Source organism: Prosopis cineraria, unplaced genomic scaffold (genome assembly GCF_029017545.1).
Source record: "Prosopis cineraria cultivar Desert tree isolate PC_DT_omini unplaced genomic scaffold, ASM2901754v1 PC1, whole genome shotgun sequence".
NCBI lineage: Eukaryota > Viridiplantae > Streptophyta > Magnoliopsida > Fabales > Fabaceae > Prosopis > Prosopis cineraria.
In genome coordinates, this window is record NW_026555332.1 from 45,311,457 (window position 1) to 45,329,910 (window position 18,454).

Genomic DNA, 18,454 nt, shown 5'->3' on the forward strand with positions numbered 1-18,454 from the left:
TAAGGTGAGACACCTAATTAAATAGAGGTAAATATGAAAAGATAAAATTAGTTTGAAGATAAGTAACTATTTTATTAGGAAGTAAGATTCAATTAAAAATGTCTTATATTTTTTAAGAGAGGAAGTGGGTTGTAAGTTATTTTAGTTAGGATACTGTATATGTATTTCAAATTAATGTTGTTATTGTAATAATAACTAGTTATAAGATATAAAAAAATAAAAATGTACTCGAAGTGGTAGCCAATCTGGTCAAAACAAAAAGGGGCCGAGGGCCACACACACACACACACACATATATAAACTGTTAAGTGTGTGAAACGAGCAATGACACACCACACCATTCTTTTATTAGAGCTGAGAGAGGCATTCAATTTACAACGCTTTAGCTAATTACATTTGTTTATTTAAAAATTGTAGTAACTGTTTATGTCAACTTTTTTTTGATATTTTTATTTTTCTCCGAGGGCCTTGGTTTTTCTTTTTGTTTGGTACGATGAGGACCTTGTTTTTACGTGTATCCGTTACGTATTTTAGTGATTGGGTTTCTAACCAGGCTACCACAAAGGAGGAAGGTCGCAATTCAAATGGGATGCCCAGATATTAGACTTGAGATCTCTTATTAAAAGAGAAAATTAAAAAGGATGCCTCAAGAGATGGCTGCCCTAGAATCAAGTTGTAACAGCCCTCCGCTCACCCCGCCTACCCGAGGTCTTTTGCGGCGCTGGACACTCTCCCCCCAGGCCCCACAACAGGGCGACCCCACCCCTTACGGTAAGCATCAGGAGACAAAGGCTTCCCCGCAATAGTGTGCGGATTATTCCCCTTGCGGAGAGCCTTCCCAAGTTCGATTCTCCAACCTCTCCTACATAACAAAGTTGAGGCTGAACCTGGTACCATTAAATCACGTGGTTCAATGGTACACCAAAATTTTTTTTTTAATAATTTAACTCAACCATAGTTGGGTTACAGCCACCCAACACATTTTTATATCAATAATTTCGATATAAAATATTTTATAATTGGCTTCAACTCACACACTATAACATTTCAGATAAATTTTTACCTCCCACATGCCATTAGGCTAAATCACATTTGTCCATCCTTATACTCCCAACAAGTAAACTAAATCACATTTGTCCATCCTTATACTCCCAACAAGTAAAATAAGCAATTTAGTTAATTTTCAACACAAGCCAGTTATTTGGCCTTATAATCATGCCATTTTAACCAATCCAAAGTAAACCAAATATTAAAATTACAGTCATCCAAATTGTACTAAAAATAGAAATAGTTTGAAAGGCATGATTACATTTATATATTCATATAATTGACAATAAACAAAAAGCCCTAATATTGGCAATATAACACATTATAAATCATAAATTAAATACCCAAAAGAGACAGTGGATCTATACCACTAAGCCTCTGGGACTCCTCCACGTGTCACTCGTGGCTCTTCTCCTGAAAATTGTTAACCACATAATGAGACTCAAAAGTCCCAGTAACCAAAGCCAATTTATGATAGTGTATACAAACAGTTAATTGTGTGCTTACTAAGTGAGAATTAAAAATAATATAATTCCAACAAATATATGAAATATTACAATACACACAAACAACCATCCTTATATCCCTCATTAACCTCGAGCCGTAGCCCTCACTCAGTGCTAAATTACCCGGCCAAAGGTAGATTAGCCCGAGCCCTTACAAACCACCTATTGAGCTCCAATAGGGGCATACCACGTGGCACATAAATACAACAACAATAGCAAGTCTCCCAACACCTCCCACAATAATCAAATAAATTTATAATAATATTGCACAATTATATAATATTACAAAATTTATAATTTTCTCAATAATCACCCAATTAACAAGAAGTAACACTAATCACAAATTAAAAGCATGGTTACCTTGTGGCTTTTTCAATAAATTATTCCTTAAAATTTCTCTCTCACCACAATCTTCACCAGTAATACAATCTACAAATAACATATTATTTATAAATATTAGTTTCAATTTTTGAAACTAATAAAATAATTCTAATAATAGAATTAAAAATATAACATAATTCCTAATCTCAATCTTAATACAAATCTATAGTTAATACTATTAAATAAAATTTTTAACTCCTCTTTTAATTATCAATAAACATTAATAATCTAAAAATCAACTTCTAAACTAATTTCTATTATCAAAATTTTCTTTTTATTTTATAAATTCGCACCTAAAATACTCAAAAATTAAAAATTGAGTCTCTAGCTTAGAATCATAATCCTATAGCCATAATAATTCATTTCTCATCCCAAATAATCATCTAAATCCCAAATAATCATCTAAACCTCAATAAATCAACATATATTTTAGATCTAGTTTAGAATTTGATCCATAAGCCATAAATTCAAAGATCATTAACAAATTTATACTCTATAACATTTATTATACTACTGACAACCTCAAAAACTATATTTATTCAACATAAATTCATCCCTCTTCCAGATCTTAAATTTTTTACCACTACAAACTCAGAAACCAAAGAAGAAGGATGACTAAGAAAAATTTTTAGAACACTTACTTAGTCTTGAAAAGCTTAAAATCACACCCTAAATATCCTATTAAAAACTCTTACACTAAAAATTTTAGATATTTCGCACCGGTGACTCGCGTTCTCTCCGCCTCAGCTCGCGCGCAGGAATGAATGAGGAAATGAATGAAGGTGAGTTTTTATAAAAATTCAGTGGGTCCCACACATTTTTTTTTTATTATTTTATATTTACTATTCATGCGGCGCCGAAAGCAAATTCGTTTTCTCTTATTCTTCCTTTTTTTTTGGCATACCTTTTCCCCTTTTTTTTATTATAATAATAATTTAATAATAATTTTTTTTAATTTAGAATTATATCCTAAATTAGATTTAATAATCATTTTCTACTAATTTTCTTACCTCTAAATATATATTTTTTTAAAAATTTCTATTAACCTAAATTAACTATTAAAATTTAAATTAGGATGTTACACAAGTCGTGGGCAAAAAAAAGCAAGAGTCAAGTTAGCATGGTGAGTCGCGGCTATAATTGAAAAAATAAGCCAGCCGGACTCTAAGAAACTAACTCTTAACAAGTTCGGGTATATAAAAGTTAAGCTTAAAAACTTTATTTTTACTTTGAGGCCTTAATTTGTAAAATCTCACTTTAGAGTTCGCAGGTTCAAGGCTAGCCTTAAGGGCTTTGAACCTTTTTAAATTTTTTAAAATTAAATATATGAAATTAAAATAAATTAGATTTTCAATTCATTAAAATACACAATCATTGTTCATATTTCCAAAATCAAACTAAAAAAAGCTAAACAAACTAAATAAACATTCTCTAAGTACTGGTAAAACAATAATACTAGAGTATTAAAAGCGTAACCATGATCATTGTCATCTTCAATTTCAACAATATTTGATTATACTTCATTATAAGTTAATTTTTCAATGGCAAAAATATCAATATTTTTTAAAAATTCAAGTTAGGATTTTTTTTCTATTTTTGTAATATTTCTTTTCTTATTTGAATTCTCTTCCTCCTCATTCATTCTATTTTTTTTGTTAAAAACAAGGCGAAGCCCGAATTACAAGAGATTAAACACCAATAACACAAATGAACTAGAGTCCCATACAATCTTTAAACACAATATCGCTTAAGAAAAAGGGAGCTAAATCAAATAGAGAAGAAATTGCAATTCCTTCATCAATTAGAGAGTCCGCAACCATGTTCGTCTTTCAAGGAGTAAAATTGATCTACATATGTTAGCCATACTAAAGAAGGCTCTTCATTTCCAACAGAACTAGACTTCCATTAAGTGTACCTGTAGACTCTCCATTGAGTAAATCCACCAAGTTCTTGCAATCAAATTCAACTATAATCTTCTTAAAGCTCATATCCCAGGCTAACCTAAAGCTTTTAAGCATGGCCCATTCATCAACTTTGAAAGGGGAGCAAATACTGAGGGAAAAGGAAAAGCCTGCAATCCAAACGCTTGCACTGTGTCTTGAGACACCACCGCACTCTGCCTTGCCTAAGGTAAATGACGCAGCACTGTCTGTATTGAATTTCACCCAATCCTTAGGGGTGGTCTCCAACGCATATCGCCAAACTTAACATCACTATTACCCAAAAGAGATTTATCTTGTGTGACAAAGGATTGCCATGAATTTATCACAACATCCACAGGGTTAATAGGTTTGAGGAAATTATATTGAAAGATAGAGCAATTTCTCCATTTCCACAATTTCCAAATGGTCACACCTCACAGAAGATTCCAAGTAGAAGATAATCCAACACTAATGGGCGGTTTAAAATTTCAAGTCATCTACTCCTTAAGATTGAGAGAGAGAAAGATTTGTTGAAGTTTAGTTGGAACCCACTCACACCAAATTTTTTTTGCATAATAGTAGTCCTTATTGATATGAAGCATATCTATATCCTCGAGTTCACACCAGTTACATGAAGGAGAACAACCAGCCTATAAACTTTTTTATTAACTAGCGGGTAACCTGTCATGATAAGCAAGCCACGGGAATACACGAATTCTCTTAATCCCTTTCCATTTCCAAATAATTTTAAACATTGGGTCTAGGAAACTTGAAGGTGGTTTTTCAATCATAAAGTAATCACTCTTGGTGGAGAAAGAACCATTGGTAGTTCTATTCCACATTGTGAAATCATGACCGGCAGATGAGAGAGAGTTAATAAGATGAAATCCCACACTTCTAAGCATGTCCAGTCAACAACTTTAGACCCTGTCTCTTCTTTAAAAAGTAGGTGCAACACTAGGTCTTCAATCTTTTTATCAGGAAATGGCCAACAACCTTCAAAGAACTTAATTGACTATCCATTATGAAGTTGCCACCTAATTCCACCCACCAAGTCCCTGTGTTGGCATATAAACTTTCAGGTTGGTGAATCATAAGCTTTAGCTTCTAGTAAATCTTTTTGAGATCTAAACATGTACTTTTTCTACAAAAAGATCAGCCTATAGACTAGCAGAACCCGTGGCTAATCTCCACGCTAATTTGGTGCCAAGTCCTTTATGGGCTTTAGGAAGTGTGATTCGATTCCAACTTAATGGGCGGAAGCCTTTTGAGGCTGTATCAAGCCAAATAAAATTTCTTTAGAGTCTTTCAATTTCATTATAGATAGTTGTTGGAATTCTAGCAACCTACATAGGATAGAGAGACACTGTACTTAATATAGACTTAGCAAGCACCGTATGTCTAGCAATAAAAAGGCAATTAGATTTTCAATTAGCAAGCTTTGATCTGACTCTATCAACACTATATTAAAATTTTTCTATTGTCTTCCTTTCATCAGATAAAGGAAAATCGAGATATCTACCCGTAGAGACCTTCATTCTTGGTGAGGGCAGACCTTCATTCTTGGTATCCTCTTTATTTTTTCCTTTGAGGGCAGAACTCATATTCTTGGAAAAAAATAGTGAGGATTTGGACTTATTAATATTCTCTCCGTAAGCTTTACAAAAGGCATTAAGATAATTCATCATAATATTTGCTTATTGTTCAGTGGCTTCTCCAAAGAGTAGAAGACCATCTGCAAATAAAAGATGAGAAATCAAGAGCCCTTGTCTTGTGATATGAATAGGTAACCAAATTTTTTATGTGAAACAATTATAAACAGACATGCTATTTATTTTTTTAAGCCCATTAGAACCTGTACATTTAAATCCAATTAAATGTTGACATACCAATGCAAGTAAAACCCTTCAATTAAATGGGCTTACCTCATTTTCTAACTCCAAGTCACTGCCATCGCAATCTTGGTCATTTTAATTCACCTAGGCAATTCACAGTGATAACCATTGTGATGACTATGGCATTAATCTCAATAGTTAAATTTAACTTTCATGGCTTATAAGAAAAAAATCAATATTAATTGGTTTTAACTTTTAAGTCGATCATATTAAATTTAACATTATTAATAATACATCTTAGTTTGTAAGATATTTTTAAAAGAGATTTAACACCTTAAAATACAAGATACTGATAAAATAAGGTTTCATTGATAATATTTTTTCATCATCACCATTTCATTATATTATTTTATTTTAATGCTTTCCACAAATGAAATACTAAATAAAAGATATTTTTTAAAAATTTATATTTTTGTTTTAAAAAAATAAGATTGTAAAATGTATTTAATGAGATTTATTATTACGTGTGATTTTATTAAAAATATTTTATAAATTAAAAAAGAGGAGGGAATGATATTTAACAAGCATTAAAAAAATAAAAAACTGAAACAATAAAAAACAAATCTAAGCGTGGGAATTGCTGTTAATCGGTCAAATTAAATCGATCAAAATTTAACTGAAACTAAACCAACTCAGAGGGCGCCCATTTTTTTTTTTGGCCAAAAAAGTGCGCCAAATTAAAAAGCTAACCAGATTGATTGCGCGTGACAAAATTGGACAGGTTTACCGTCTGCGTTCGAAAAGTTATAAAGAAAGACTTAAAAAAATAATATTTATTGGAAAGGATTTTAAAAATTATTATTTAAAAAAACCAAATATCACAATATAATTTTAAAAATACTGTCCCTAATTATGTCTCCGATGTCTTTCTAATCATGTCTCACATGCTGTATTCGACAATTACTAATAAAAACAGAATATTTGAGAGAAAATTAATTTTTTATATAATAAGGAGATGTAAAGCATAAAATTAAAACAAAGTTAAATCAATGTCAACCACAGCAAGTTAATAATCTCATCTCTCTTAAAAATTTACTGATAAAGAGATTGAGATAGCGCATTCTTGACAAAATTGAATAATCATTTAAAAGTAAATATTTTTAAAAATTATATTGATTCAATTATTCAAAAGCAAATATTTTGAAGACTGTATTGTTTTAATTAAATTAAAGACTACTTTTTATTTTCGGGTGTGAACTACTATGAAATCGAAAATCTTACATTTTTTTAAAAAAGAATATTTTTGTAATTTGGACTGTGTCGCATGTTAACTTTAAGGCTGGTAGATTTTGTAATAAGATGATGATAGTTAGTTACACATACTTTGGTATTTCATTCTAAATTTAACTTTTATGGCCTTTTATAATAAATTTTAGTAATATTAGATTCATTTCCGTAATTTTTCCTTAATTTTATTCAGTTTAATTTTGATTAGTAATATTAGATTCATTTCCGTAATTTTTCCTTAATTTTATTCAGTTTAATTTTGATTGGAAATTGTAAATTGAATTGAGATGAAATTTCTAATTAATTAAAGTTAAATCCACCTGCGCGCCGTAAGTATAACAACCGCAACGCAACCTCGTAGAAAGGAACCAAGTGTGGCTCCGCAAGCGCCAGGCGGGAGCGGGAATTTCGTCCTGAGGGTGAAGTCTGAAAACCGAAAAGCTAAGAAAAACCCAAAATGAGGGCGCGGACTTCAAACAACATAGTTGCGCCAATTAAATTGGTTATCGCGCCACTCTCTCATGCGAAGACGAAATCTCAGCCGTCCACTCTCACACCGCCTTTAAATCGCGTCTCTTTTGATGAGACCGTGGCCTCAGATAAATCATTTGCTCACTGTAGTGACTAGACGTTGCTGGAACGATCATCTGTGTCAGTGTTTGTTTGGGGCTCGAATTCTTCTCCGATACGGCAATGGAGGGCTCTGGAAAGCATAGCAACAACAGTAAATTCTTGAACCCGTGGATGCTTCAGTTCCAGAAAATGGGTCTTGAACTCAAGTGCCCTCTCTGGTTTGTGATCCTCTTGACTTGGACTCTCTTTTAATTTCTTCCCGTGCCCTCTCTGCTTGTCTGTATTATTTCTTCTGCTATCATCCTTTTTGGATGAGAAAATTTGGGAAAAGTTGCTCAAGACGATCTGTGCCCGGTGCTGGGCCTTGTAGACAAGAAACGTTGTTTGAGCTATGTCAGCATGTGTCTGTTTTAGTCTTGAGATGCCTTGCAATGTTGTCTTTGAAGAATCGGTTATATTTCTTCAACTGCTAGTTTCGATGTGAGAAATTACTGCCTTCTTTCTGAAATCGAGGTTGCTTCTGTGAAAGAGGCCAGAATATGGAGTTTTGGATTTGGTTCTCATTTTATTTTCTTTTCGTTTCTGGTCCTTTAAGACAATTTGTTCTGAACTCAAGCTTTTGAATGCGTGCCCCGGGGGGGGGTTAAAGTGCTGTTTCCTATTTCCCTTCGAGAAAATCTCAAGTTAGATCTGCCTTTTTTGTCTTACCTGCAAACCAAACAGAAGATTCCTGATTCTTAGCTCTTGCTCTTGTTGACCTTGCAGTTTAAACTTGTTCAAAAAGCCGATGTTACTTCCATGCAGCCACATATTCTGCTGGTTTGTTTCTTCCTCCTAGTCTTCATCATACATTTTATTTCCAATTTTTTTTTTTTATTTCAGGTGTTTCAATTTGTAACATAACCTTGCAGCTCCTGCTTAGCTGATCGCTCAAGGCGTAGTTCAGTATGTGCTGTCTGTAATAATCATTATGCTCAAAGAGGTTAGTTTTGATCTAATTTAGCATCTGTTGCCAAAGTACCATTCATGCTGCTGTGTGAAATCTTAAAGCTCCAGATGCGAGCTCTATTTTCAATTATATATCTGTTCAGAGAGGATGTCATTACTTCGTCCAGTTCAAATGTTGGGGGGAAAGTTGACTTCTATTGTTGTTGCTTTTACTGTTGGATCTTTCCTTTTCAAGTCGTTATCCTTTCCCATTCAGTTCATTTCCCAGTTCTGTGCTGCCAGGGAGAGTGAGTTTGGTAATTTCATGGTTCATGCAAACTGACTTTGGTTTGCCAGAACTTTACTGCACTTTCCGTTTTATTTTTGGGGTATGCTCAAAACATTTCTGTCTCCTAATAAAAAAGAAAATAAAGGAAGCTAAAAAAAGTTTTGTATTTGCAGAACTTATTTTTTTTCCCCTTTCAATTAATTGTGGATGTCAGATTTGAGGTCTCTGCCTATTGAAAACATGGTTGCAATATATAGAAGCCTGGATGCTGCCTTTCATGCCAATCTATCTCAGCATCATTCTTCTGGTATAGCTGTTTTGTTTTGGATTGGAAAACTTGTAGTCTGTTGAAATTTATTTAATTACTTTTTTACCATTTTATGTTGCTTCTGTCTATTGATGATTATAGATGAGCTGCCAGTTTTGGAGCGGTGTGAAACATTGTTGAATGGGACTTCTAATTATAAAACGTTCAAGGAACCATGCAAAACATCTCTAGGAGATAACCTACATCGGGAGCAGTCAGTATTTTCACAAACAATGGCTGAATGTGTTAAGGGTCCTTTCAGTTTAGACCATTCTATGGAAGTTGATATTGGCAAGAATCACAAATATGAGAAGAGTGGTAATGTGGTGCATGGTAAAGATAAGGATTTTGAGGTTTCTTGCAAGGAAGAGATTCTGATTAAAAGTTCCCAACTGGATGGAAGGGCCCATGAAGATTGTGGGCTTGTTGAAATGGACATAAATCAAGTCACTCAATCTTCACCAGACAGCCCTCCATTTTGTGATACAAAAGGGTCAGACAATGACTGCAGCGACCAGGATAGTGAACATGTAAGAAACTAAGATGCCATCAAAGATAATTTTTGAGCCACTTTAAAGCAGCTTTACATTTTTGGTATCCTTCAGTCTTCAATTCATGCCCTTTTCTCATGCTTTGGCCAAAATTAGGGACTTTAAGGACTATGTTGTCAAAGTAATCACCAGCTCCGAAATTCTTGAATTATATGATCTTTGTAGTGGCAGTTGTGACTAGATGCATCATCATTCGAGCTTTATATGATTACATAATCGTACATACTGACTAGTTATGAGATTAAGAGGGTTTTAGACTGCTCCAAAGAATATTTGAAGTAATGGTTTTCTAATTTTTAAATTCATCCTCCTTAACTTTCTGTACACTTGTAGCAATTTGTATCATGAGCATGTTGCATGCTTTGATTTATCTTCTTGAAATAACCAGCGATTTTTTTTTCTCCTTTTTCAGCACATGCCTGTTGAGATATTAGAAAGTTCTTCATCAAAGAGAACAAGCAAAGAAAATGAAATATTGGACAAACGGATCCAGTTGCGGTCTGAAAGCTCTGCCTCTGAAACAGAGGGTATTGTGAGGGACTCCAAGAGGCCTAAAAATGGCAATGATGGCATTCAACCTAATGTAACCCATCAAACCAAACCCATGGCTTCTGAATGTAATATGGACCCTAAATGTGGAATGGACCTGAATTCATGTTCAAATGCAAATGTGTGTTCTTTTTGCCAGTCTTCTAGAACCTCAGAGGTAATATACATGATTTCTACATGACACTGCCTGTCTGCCCCCTCTATCCTCTAAAGTATGCTATTCTCTCAGAGTGTTTTTTATTATGCATTATGTAACTATATTGTTAAAAATGTTTAGGTTACTGGGCCAGTGTTGCATTATAAAAATGGAAATTTGTTAACGGGAGTTGCGGCGCTCCAACCAAATGTCATACATGTACATAAACTTTGCATTGAATGGTATGCTATTGATGTCTTATGGATCAATTTCATCATATAAATTTGAACATTATGATAGCTAGTCTCTTGTATCAGGAAAATAATTATCCTATAAACCTCAAAAATCCAGGTCACCTCAGGTGTATTTTATTGGTGAAACCGTTAAAAATTTGAAGGCAGAAGTGGCAAGGGGAGCCAAGCTAAAATGCAGCAAATGCGGCCTCAAGGGGGCTGCTCTTGGATGCTATGTTAAATCCTGTAGGAAAACTTATCATGTTCCTTGTGCAATGGAAATCTCAGCTTGCCGATGGGATGATGTATCTTACTTCTCTCTCTTTTTTTTTTTTGGGTTATTAATTGGGATTACATTATTTTCAACAGACTTCCAATAGATTGATCTAAAACATAGGTTTATTCTATGTCCAGGAGGAATATCTTATGCTCTGTTCAGCTCATTCTCACGTCAAATTTCCATGTGAGAAATCCAGTTCTGAGAAACAGGGCTCCCAAAAGAAGCATCCTGCGTCATCAAATTTGTGTGTTTGTAATTCTGTTATCTGCTATTTCAGTTGGCAATTGATTAATGATTCTGTCATTCTGATACTGCTTAACCTTGATTTTAGTTGTTTGTGTGATGTCATTTTTTCAGACATTTTATTTGGTACTGAGCTAATGTTTCATTTTACGTGTAGGACACCTAAGCTGTCAAAGCCCCCAGTAGTTTTGTCAGATGATAGTAAACATTTGGTTTTCTGTGGATCTGCTCTGTCTACAGATGAAAAGGTTAATACACACACACACCCCCGACATTCTTTTTTATTTTTTGTTGTCTGCATTTTATTTTCTCATTTACCTTCTTGGGACCTTGTTGCATTTTGACTGGTATTTTGTTGCAAAAGTAGATGGATTTGAAGCATGGTCCCCCCCCCCCCCGCCCAAAAAAAAAAAAAACATATTGAAGATATGATTGTTAAAGTACATGACATAAGCTTCTGATATGAGACTCAATATGGTTAAGAAAAGTGAAAATGTCTTATTTGAAATATTTTATATTTCTCTGGAAGCTGGCATCACTTAGCTTGTCTTGTTTTGCTTTTAGCTTTTTATCATTTCCACCATATTATTTTTTTTTAATATTTATATGACTTTGTTGAAAGCCCTACACCAGCTTTTGACCTTTTATTATGGCAAGTGCATGGGAGCATCATTTTGTATTGTTTTACATCATGATTGACTGCGGATATCCTTTTCCACCCCTTTCAATTCAGATACGTTTGATCAATTTTGCAAGTAGGATCGGTGCAACTGTTACCAAGTTTTGGACGCCAGATGTGACACACGTGATTGCAGCAACTGATTCAAATGGAGCGTGTGCCAGGACACTTAAAGTTCTTATGGGCATTTTAAATGGCCAGTGGATCCTTAAAATGGACTGTAAGTTTCAGGTTTTTTCATGTAATGTCATACGGTATATATCACGTCTTAAACATGCAGCGACTAGTGTGTAATATGCTTTAAGTAGTCCCAAACTGTATCATAAAACTTAATTTTGGTGCTACAGGCCCTAATTATTACTTCTCATTTTAATCTGTGCTCAACAACCCTATTATGTAACTACCATTGCTATGTTTTTCATGCATGCTTAAGTTCCATGCATTATGTTTCTACATGATTCTTAATTCTCATGTATATCCTAATTGATTTTTATGCCATCTATTATTTCTGTAGGGGTTACTGCAAGCATGGAGATGGCGTGTCCAGTGGAGGAAGAGCCATATGAAATATGTCTTGATAACCATGGGTGTCAAGGTGGCGCAAAAGCTGGCAGGCTTAGGGCATTGGCCAGTGTAAATGTTTTTTCATTGCTCCCTATTTTCCACATGGTTTGCATGGCGCACATTTTCTAGTTTACGACTGCTCAACCATATTTGGAGGGTTTTATGGATGCTATTGGGTGTTAAATTACTTGATAAATATCCTAGTTTTATACCAATAATCTGTGATGATTACAGGCGCCCAAGCTATTTTGCGGCTTTAGAATGTACTTTTCTGGAGATTACATGTCAGATTATAAGGAGGATCTTGTAGACTTGGTTGTGGCAGGAGGAGGTACTGTTTTGGAGAGCAAGGAAGAATTGCAAACAGAAGCTCATGAAGGCAAGGAGACCTCAAAGCTGATTGTTTACAATCTTGATCCCCCACAAGGAAGTAGGTTGGGGGACGAAGTTACAATTCTTTGGGAGAGGTTAAACGAGGCAGAGGATTTAGCTGCTGCCACTGGTTCACAAGTCGTTGGTCACACGTGGATTTTGGAGTCAATTGCTGCATGCAAGTTACAGCCTTTTATTAGTTAGATTAGATTTCATATAGGCAGGCGATTCCCAATTGTATGGACTAAATTAGCAAGCTGTTGTGTCCAGTGAAAAGCTTGTGTACAGGTTTCAAATGTATTTTGTACCATAACTTAGTTATGAGTGGTATATTGTTTAATGATATATTCTGGATCATAGTGTCTCCTGTGAGCATGAGTTAGTTTTGCTCTTCGACTATGGCTAAAATGTTAAGATATTCCTTATTCTCCACTTTTTGGAAGCATGGAAAGCAGGAATGAATATGTTAAGCACATAAAAGCAATCTTGTTATGGGTAATCTTTATGCATAGTATTTCATTTTCAAGGTTCTTTGCCTTGATGTTTTGATATATTCGACTTTGTTTACTTTATTAGTTTCATGAGTTTTTAATTTTTTAACATTTAATTTAGGGCAATCTATACATATAAATTTGGGATCCTCCTGTGAATAGTGTATGAACCGTACTTCCCCGTCTGAGTATATTTTACTTATTATTCCCATGTAAGCTGCTACGTTTGTTTGTTTTTTTTTTTTTTCCTTTTTCTTTTTCCATCTTATATTTTACTTTATTGCTTAAGTTTGACTGTGGATTGACTGCTGCATCACACGTGGGCTTCTTTAAAATTTAAAATAAAAAGTTTTGGAGCTGGGTGGGATGGATTGGCGGAATGTCTATGCCAGTTAATATTTTCTTTTTACCTGTTCCGATTTTTTTGTTTCACCTCAATGTCATTGTACTAATAAAATGCTTTCTCTGGCTACATTGCCTTATTTAAACATTTCCAACCTTGTACTCTGTATTTACTAAACCTTACCTTTGGACAAGCCCATTAGTTATATGTGACTTCTTGGGCAACCAACACATACACATATCCATTAACTCCAAATTCATTTGTCCACTCGAATATGATGCATGGTGCTTCGAGCTTTTAAATCGATGCATTATCCACAATTAGATTTTTATATCCTTGCATTGCACAACATATTAACTCTTAGTAATTTTCAAAAAATTTAATTGAAGTTTTAATATTCTATATATGTGTTTTAATATATCATTTGAAATTTTAAAAATCATTACTCTAAAAAGTATAATAAATAAAGTTAGAGTATAATTAAAAAGTTATTATAACAATAATCAATGCTGTATATTTTAAATTTAGTAACATTTTCAGAAGATACTTTCTACTATGACCCAATTCAATTATTTTTTAGTATTAGTTTTCATATTTACCACTTATTTTCCTTTTGACTCCCAAACTAACCTTTTTCTATTATAAAATATTGATAATCTTTTATTTTTTATTTACCATTAAAAAATTTAAAAAGAGTTGAGAACTATCTGATGGTATTTACAGTAGACAATACATGGTTCCTCTTTGTGAAGCAAAATCAACATTACATTTACTATTGAACCATTCTATTTTACCAAAAAAAAAAACATACAAACACAAAAAAAAAACTATAAAATTAAAATTACATCTGCTTGTAAAAGATTTAATATAACAACTTTGGAGTTGAATACAAATTCTAACCACATAAATAAATGTACACATGAACAAATTTCTTTTAATAAACAGTTGATAAAGTTTCTTCAGAGTAAACAGTAATTTTTGACAAACATTTTTACATAAACCTTTCCCTGTGCACTAGTTAAAAGAAATTATGACAATCATGTTTGAAGCTTTTGAAGCAAATTGACCCGTATTTGCCTCCAAAGGAGAACATGAGAGTTTGAGAAGTGCCTCAATGGAAGTTTTGAATTTGATAAAGGACGTAAATGATGAATCTCATTTTCACTAGGCTTTGATCTCAAAATGTTATAATTTGTTTTAACGTGATTGGACTGTTGATCTTGAATACATTAAAAGAGAAAATGATATTAAAGTTAATCAAATTACAAAACATATTATTGTGTTGCCTATTGACTCCCAGATGAAGTTGGTCCTTTTCTTTTTTGTTCGATAGATTGCGTAACTTTCTTCTATTTACCATCCCTCAACCAATGGGGTGGTGGCGCAGTTGGCTAGCGCGTAGGTCTCATAGCTTCTGAGTTATCCTGAGGTCGAGAGTTCGAGCCTCTCTCACCCCAATGATTTTTCCTTTCTTGCTTTTATTTCCTTCTGATTCTAGTGTTAGCAGGCATTGGCCAAAAAACAAAAGGGCGCTGGTAGATACTGTAGTTGTAGCCAGATGGCAGGACTGAGTGGGGCCCGCTAAGATTATGGTTCGGGTTTAACTGTTGATGACGTGACACGGACCTGTCTTTGACGATATTACACAATTAAAAAATAAAACGAAATTGCAAATTACAGGCTGGGATCAACAATCATTCGTATAACGGTCACTTACATCTTTTTCAATAAGAAAATTAAACAATAATTATAAAAAAACGGAGCCTTCGAAAGTTTCTTGACCGTTTTTTGTCCCTACCAACGTCACACAAAACGAACACTTTCCCCAAACCCACGCTCCCCATCGCCCCGCTTCTCTTCCTCTGCTTCTTTTCCCACAATGTTCTATTTCACAACATGACGCAACCTTCTAGCGAAGCCTTCCTCTTCTGAATTCTCACATTGCTCACTCGGACTCGCTGAAACTGAAACCCTAAGAGATCTGCCATGGGCTGTTTTCTTGCGTGTTTTGGCTCATCTAAAGATGCCAAACGCAGAAAACAGAGGCGCAAGGTTCCGCCTCTTGACTCTGACCATGTAAGAACCTCTTTCATCTTCTTCAAGCTTCGCTACGCTTTTTAATTGTTTGCTTGTAAATTAGCGTGACAGAAACTGGTTATTGTGACGTTGGGGATTGATTATTGTGCTTGCCCTATTGGTTGTTCTGTTCTGGCCATGTTTTTCAATAATTTTCCTCCCGTCATCATAATATTAAAACATGAATGCTGACGGTTACAGCGGGGTACAACTAGCAAGCCAGAGCAATCTTGTGTCACTTCAGGACAGGATCACTCCAAACCCGTCACAATCAGCAGCAACATCAAAAGTCCAGTAAGCAGTTTCAGTTTTGAGTTCATTCTACATGCCTTTCCCCTTCTGTCCGTCATCTTGGTTGATTTCTTTTCTCTCAAGCTTTTATGATAGGGATAAATTGGTTTTGAATTTAGGGATCGCAAGCCTGAGGAGCAGTCAAGCTTCAGTAGGAGGAAGAAAGTCACATTTGATTCTAATGTGAAAACCTACGAGCCGGCTTTGCCAGATGAAGCTACGGAGCTTCACTTGGAGAAGAGTGAACAAGGTGTGAATAAGGAAGAAGCTTTGGTGAAATCAAGCCAATCGAAGTCTTCCTCGTACGCTAGTTCGGTGACTTCAACAGGATCTTGTCCTCCGAATAGAAGATACCAAAATTGCAGAGAAAGCGATGAGGAAGATGAAGAAATGGATTGCGGGGTTAGTGACCTTAGTGATGAAGACAGCGACATGGGAGAAGAATTCGGCGACGACTTCGACGATGAGATTGAATACACAAAGGCCAGAACTTCTGCTGCTCATATGGCTGCTGAAGAGATGAAGAGTCCAATCCCAAGCGGTGCTTTGTGTGAGAGCGAAGCAAAGCCAATGGTGACCAACCCTAATGCTCGGGATAGAAGTGTTTTTGTTCATCCAGTGCTGAACCCCGTAGAAAATCTCACTCAATGGAAAGTTGTTAAAGCCAAAAGAACACAGCCATCAATCCCTCTGAAAGAGAATTCCAATTCCAATTCCAATCAAGAGTACCAGATTCCTTTCAGTTCAGAACCCACCTTCAAGGAACGATCTGTAGGAATTGACTCTTGGAAGAAATCGAAGCAGGAAATCGCAGTTGATACTAGCCTTTCAAATTGGTTGGTTTCATCAGAAACAACACCAGTTAACGAGTCTAGTTCAGTTGCTTTGTATGCGGGTACCCCTGACAGGAGCACCTCACAAGGTTCAGTAATTAGCCATGAAGATAGACCCATTTTGGGTGCATTAACAGTTGAGGAGATTAAGCAGTTTTCAGCTTCCAATTCACCAAGGAAGTCACCAAGTAAGAGTCCGGATGAGATGCCCATTATAGGGACTGTAGGGACATACTGGAGTCACTCGGGCTCTGTTCAGGATTCTGGCTCTGTCTCTTCCTTTAAAGGAATTCCTAACACCACAAGCAAGTACAGAGAGGTAAAGCTGAAGTGAAACCTGAGGAAGATTATGCATTGCCTTAGTCTGGATTCTGATTTGGATTTGACTGCTTGTGCAGGATAAGAAGGTGAATTGGCATTCAACCCCATTTGAGACAAGGTTAGAGAGAGCTTTAAATAGAGGCGCTGCTGGAGTTGCTACTACTCATGTTGTTCCATCTGTGTTTTAGACCATGATTCTTTGTGTCTGGGTTGTGGGGTGTATGTTGTTGTGAATGCTCATTTTTTCCCCGTTTTTTACCCGTCTCATAATTCTTTTGTGTATTTAACATTTAAAGATATAATCGAGTGTGACATTTGCTTGCCAGTTAGTCTGCTGTTGGACTACGTCATACTTTTGTTTTTTTGTTTTTGTTTTTTTCTGTTTTTTGATACAAAGTCATACTATTTCACAAGCCCATTCGCACCAAATCCAAATAACATTTAATTTAGCCCACCACCCTTTTCGTTTTTATTTATAAAAAAAACGATCACTTTATATTTATTTTTTTATATAAGTAAAATTATCTATTTTAATAAATATTTATTACATATTTTTTAAATCATCCATCATAATTCACATAAACGATAAATAATTAATGCATATTTATGTTGATTAACATAGGGTATTTTAGTTCAATTGTTTTATTTTTAGACGTTTTTATTTGTAAGAAAAACTATCACTTTATATTTTTTTTTTATATAAGTAAATTATCTATTTCAATAAATATTTATTACACATTTTTTAAATCACCCATCATAATTCACATGAACGATAAATAATTAATGCATGTTTATGTTGATTAACATAGGGTATTTTAGTCCAATTATTTTATTTTTAGACATAGTTATTATAGTTAACTAACTTTCTTAAACTGTGTGATATAATTTTTTTTATTATATAAAGCGAGTATGTAATACTCCTTTCAGACCAAAATATAAGATATTGATAACTAATTCATAATTTTTTAAAAAATATTAATTAAAACTTTAATTTTTTAAATTTACATCTTTTTAATTTTACCACCATTAAATACTTTATATAAGTATTTTGATAACGATGATTAAAATTTTAATACATTATTTTTTCAAGAAGAGTGATAAATAAAGTAGGAATATAATTAAAAAACATTTATAAAACCTATTCAATGTCCTATATTTTAAATCAAATAAGATTTTTAGATGATGCCGTATATTACGATTTGGAGGGAGTATCGCTTACTCTCTAAAGTACATGTCCTCATGATATCACATATCACGTGACATTTTGTCTTCTACACAGTGTTTATAGTAGTCATTGTATCAAGCATATCAATGGAATCAATGAATATTTTCCGCAATTAATGCTTTTAAGGTCTCTATACCTCTTTCTAGTATTAGAGCCTTATCTACAACATGCCTTAATAAAATGCCTTATTGGG

General features: G+C 34.2%; 2 protein-coding genes, 1 long non-coding RNA gene and 1 other non-coding gene across 5 annotated transcripts; 3 read left to right on the forward strand and 1 right to left on the reverse strand.

Moving 5' to 3' along the window:
- Nucleotides 1-1,249: 1,249 nt before the first annotated feature.
- On the reverse strand, nucleotides 1,250-1,987 carry LOC129309510 (uncharacterized). Its single transcript, XR_008592924.1, has 2 exons — nucleotides 1,914-1,987; nucleotides 1,250-1,461 (listed from the first exon to the last, which is right to left on the reverse strand). It is a non-coding gene; the product is annotated as an uncharacterized LOC129309510 (long non-coding RNA).
- Nucleotides 1,988-7,357: 5,370 nt separating this feature from the next.
- LOC129284783 (BRCA1-associated RING domain protein 1) lies at nucleotides 7,358-13,180 on the forward strand. Of its 2 annotated transcripts, XM_054920291.1 has the most exons (13): nucleotides 7,358-7,769; nucleotides 8,317-8,370; nucleotides 8,463-8,533; nucleotides 8,982-9,074; nucleotides 9,177-9,604; nucleotides 10,038-10,331; nucleotides 10,452-10,552; nucleotides 10,662-10,848; nucleotides 10,958-11,067; nucleotides 11,224-11,314; nucleotides 11,800-11,965; nucleotides 12,260-12,378; nucleotides 12,544-13,180. In XM_054920291.1, exons 1-13 carry the CDS (start codon nucleotides 7,672-7,674, stop codon nucleotides 12,883-12,885), a joined length of 2,154 nt encoding a protein of 717 aa, XP_054776266.1. In that variant the 5' UTR covers nucleotides 7,358-7,671; the 3' UTR covers nucleotides 12,886-13,180. The 2 variants fall into 2 exon arrangements, with proteins under 2 accessions (XP_054776266.1, XP_054776336.1); XM_054920361.1 differs by lacking the exon at nucleotides 8,317-8,370 and having other exon boundaries at nucleotides 8,434-8,533.
- A 1,707-nt stretch (nucleotides 13,181-14,887) lies between these two features.
- Nucleotides 14,888-14,972, forward strand: TRNAM-CAU (transfer RNA methionine (anticodon CAU)). Its single transcript is given in 2 exon segments — nucleotides 14,888-14,925; nucleotides 14,937-14,972. It is a non-coding gene; the product is annotated as a tRNA-Met (tRNA).
- A 344-nt stretch (nucleotides 14,973-15,316) lies between these two features.
- On the forward strand, nucleotides 15,317-17,361 carry LOC129287654 (protein JASON). The gene is made up of 4 exons (XM_054923880.1): nucleotides 15,317-15,591; nucleotides 15,793-15,885; nucleotides 16,002-17,034; nucleotides 17,114-17,361. Exons 1-4 carry the CDS (start codon nucleotides 15,539-15,541, stop codon nucleotides 17,222-17,224), a joined length of 1,290 nt encoding a protein of 429 aa, XP_054779855.1. The 5' UTR covers nucleotides 15,317-15,538; the 3' UTR covers nucleotides 17,225-17,361.
- Nucleotides 17,362-18,454: the final 1,093 nt, after the last annotated feature.

Excerpts from the sequence above, each read along its gene's own strand:
- LOC129284783 (XM_054920291.1), top strand. The coding sequence starts at position 7,672 with ATGGAGGGCTCTGGAAAGCATAGCAACAACAGTAAATTCTTGAACCCG. Across the intron at positions 10,332-10,451 it reads AGTCTTCTAGAACCTCAGAG|GTTACTGGGCCAGTGTTGCA; the intron begins GTAATATACATG and ends AAAAATGTTTAG. Across the intron at positions 11,966-12,259 it reads GTGGATCCTTAAAATGGACT|GGGTTACTGCAAGCATGGAG; the intron begins GTAAGTTTCAGG and ends TTATTTCTGTAG.
- LOC129287654 (XM_054923880.1), top strand. The coding sequence starts at position 15,539 with ATGCCAAACGCAGAAAACAGAGGCGCAAGGTTCCGCCTCTTGACTCTG. Across the intron at positions 15,592-15,792 it reads CGCCTCTTGACTCTGACCAT|CGGGGTACAACTAGCAAGCC; the intron begins GTAAGAACCTCT and ends TGACGGTTACAG. Across the intron at positions 15,886-16,001 it reads GCAGCAACATCAAAAGTCCA|GGATCGCAAGCCTGAGGAGC; the intron begins GTAAGCAGTTTC and ends TTTTGAATTTAG.